Genomic DNA, 3,116 nt, shown 5'->3' on the forward strand with positions numbered 1-3,116 from the left:
TTATAATTGCTCTTGGGCCCGTCGTTGCATAGGACGATGCAGGGGATCCCCCCTTGATCTGCTTTGGCTTTGAGTATTTGCAGTTGGACTCCAGCCTTTGTCGACCCCAATAAATTCCTTCCAGTGCTTTAGGTACTGGGGGGCCACATCGTCGATGATGTTGTACCAGGCATCGTCATCATGTCGGCCCATGTCGAGGTGCCCTATGTAATAATTGTGCGGGCCCAGGCTCCTTGCCCAGCAAGTCTTGCCAGTCTGTGAAGGGGCTTCTAGAATGATGCTCATGGGCCTGCTCCGCTCGGGCTTGACATTATCTGCGGCCCATTCAAGGAGGTCCACGGGAACATGTGAGAAAATTCAAAATTTAGGCTCATATACCTCGAGAGGCTTTTGGAAATATTTTTCGAAATTATAAAGAAGCCTATCTTTATTAAGACAATAACCTCTTGCGTCACCTTTTTGCACAACCTCCAGTGCCTTCATCTTATCCCTGGTGGCAAGCGCAACTGTGTAGACATCCGACATCTTGTCCGCATAGACCTTGTTCTGACCGTGCGGCCAGAATGTTCCCCAGTCGATGTAGTTGCCACCCTTGGCAATGTAGGACTGTATCACGGAGCATGACTTGGTCGGCTGCATGTTGGGGTGAAAGTGTGCAGACCTGGTCAGAGAGACCAGGTCGAAGAACTTCTGGCTCCTCGTCTGGAACTTGCCATCGAACTGGACGAGGCAGTGCAGGTGCGGGCTGCCGTCTTGGTGTACCTCTTGGCATACCCATATGTACATGGGTTTAATCGGGTACTGGAGGTTGATGATCTGTTGGAGGTAGTCCTCCTTCGAGAGAGAGCACTGGGGATAGGTTAGGAAAATATTTCTGGCATTAATATGGAATTTGGAAAGAGGGCGTGGCATTTTCGTAAATAAGAGGGGTGACACCGGTTGGGAGCCCAGGGTAAAAGTCCTTGGGATTGGGGTAATTGAGGTCGCTTATATACCTCCTCCCGCTAGAGGCCCTTTAATATTACAAGGGCCTCTAGCTCCCTTTTTGTTCGCCACGTGGCATGGCGTGGTTGGTCCACTTGTTGGGCATTGGTTGGCCGATATAAAGCCGCTTTTGGAGTACGTCCTATGTGGACTTTGCGCAATGGGAACAATGCACGCACATGGCCCGTGTGAAAAGATGATTTGTTGGGAAGCGTATACGGGTCCCACGCGTACTGGAGAAAGATGGTGGGTTCGCACAGAAGGGGCCCCACTTGTGAGTTAAAAAGCTGCGGGGGTTTGAAAACGTAATTATTGCATTTTTAAATTTTAAAAGGGTTGATGTGACATGTCAGGGGGAAGTACGCGTACCCTGTGTGAATTCGTACTCTCGAATGTGAATGGGGGACATATGGCCACGTGACTTCTGCCCCCTTCCCTGGTGCAAAAACTTGTCGCCTGATGGCGGGGCCATGTCGTACATCTTATTGTGCCACATGTCAATCAAGGAGAATTTGTGTTCAAATATGGAACCCACAAATTTAGGAAATGGTGATGAAATTAGTGTCAGGTGCAAGCGCGTGGGATAATATTGATAACTGTGTGGGTCGTGCCCTTAAATTACGGGCGAGCGACCGGCCCAAAGCCACACGAGTCTGGAGGGATGGATAGTTCAGACCAGGGACAACTATGGTGCCTGCTGAGGAGATACAGATCCAGTACTATTGTAATATCCCAGAAATTGAGAAATAAATAATGAATATTAAATTGGTGTTTGAGGACATTAATGAATATTTGGGAATTTAAGAGAAATAATTTATTTATGTGGTTTTGAGGAAAATAGGGAATTAAGGATAATTAATTAAATTATTTGGGAATGACTAATCATTATCATTTATTGTATTTGGGGGTTTAAAGGAAATATTAATTTATTTGGAGATTTAAGAAAAATATTTATTTATGTTATTTTGAGAAAATAATTATTTAATTGGGAGTATTTATGGAAATAAGAAAATAAATTAATTTAGTGGATTTTTGAAAGTTTTTGGGTGTAAGTGCAATAAAGGAAAATTGGAGTCCGGGGTGCGTGTGTAATTAATGGAAACTATGGGTGCTGAAATGTGATTTGCAGAAGTGGCTAAGATTCAATATAAAATTAAGTGAATGCATATATAGGTTAAGGATGGCAAGTAGTGCAGGCGGCGCGCGCGCGAAGGGTCCAAGGAGTGGACGCGGGATCGAGGTCTGGGGCGTGCGCGCGCTGGGGGGTTTTCTGTTGATTTTTCCAAGCCAAGGATGCCCAAAACAACGTCGTTTCGCCTTAGGCGGTGATGCCTTCTGTAAGCACCCCCGCCCAGCTATCCCCAACCACCCGGACTACTCGAATGGGAGCGCATACGAGAGGAGAAAAGAGAAAAACACATGACAGAGACCACCCTGGCATGCATACACAAAAATAAGAACAACGGAAACGAAGCCAAACACATGCATGCACTGCGGGTACCCTGCTATCACAGCGGTCACATAATAAATAAATAAACACAGACTCCTGTGTCGACATACACGAGACTCGAGGAAAGACTTGGCACAGTACAAAATAATAGAGTAAATCCTACTCAACCATCAGAGTTGACAGGGATTGATGGGACTGTCTGTACACCATACCGACTCTACTGCTAGAAGCTGACTCCTTTGCCGATGGCACATGCTGCAACTACCTGGAATGATGAAAAGCAAGGTGAGTCGAGAGACTCAGCAAGTATAAGGAAAAGAAGGCTGAAGGCTGTTTAAATCCAATAAACTCTCCCCAGAATAAACTCTCAGGTACACACAAGCCATGAGACGCTACAACACAATAGCATAACATAATAAAAGCACATATCGGTCCTTGGGGCCCACATAAGACACCTGGCACCCAAGTCCCATACCAACCTGTCGCCGCCCTGGACAGTAATAAATACCTCCAGCATCCTGTGCGCACCATCCCGGGTCGGTACTCCCGACATAGGCTCCCTCGGAACGGTACTCCCGTCCGAGAACTATATACTACCAGTAGCCATGCAATGCACATAAAATGCAATGGCATAGTGAGCATCAACGTAATACATGGCACCCATACATCCAGGCATCAGGCC

The 3,116-nt window shown here is 46.5% G+C and overlaps 1 protein-coding gene across 1 annotated transcript; it reads right to left on the reverse strand.

Annotated features, from left to right (window-relative positions):
- On the reverse strand, positions 1-912 carry LOC127804330 (uncharacterized). The gene is made up of 2 exons (XM_052341188.1): positions 444-912; positions 1-314 (listed from the first exon to the last, which is right to left on the reverse strand). Exons 1-2 carry the CDS (start codon positions 910-912, stop codon positions 1-3), a joined length of 783 nt encoding a protein of 260 aa, XP_052197148.1.
- Positions 913-3,116: the final 2,204 nt, after the last annotated feature.

The sequence above is a fragment of the Diospyros lotus genome, chromosome 6 (assembly GCF_014633365.1).
Source record: "Diospyros lotus cultivar Yz01 chromosome 6, ASM1463336v1, whole genome shotgun sequence".
Taxonomy (NCBI): Eukaryota; Viridiplantae; Streptophyta; class Magnoliopsida; order Ericales; family Ebenaceae; genus Diospyros; species Diospyros lotus.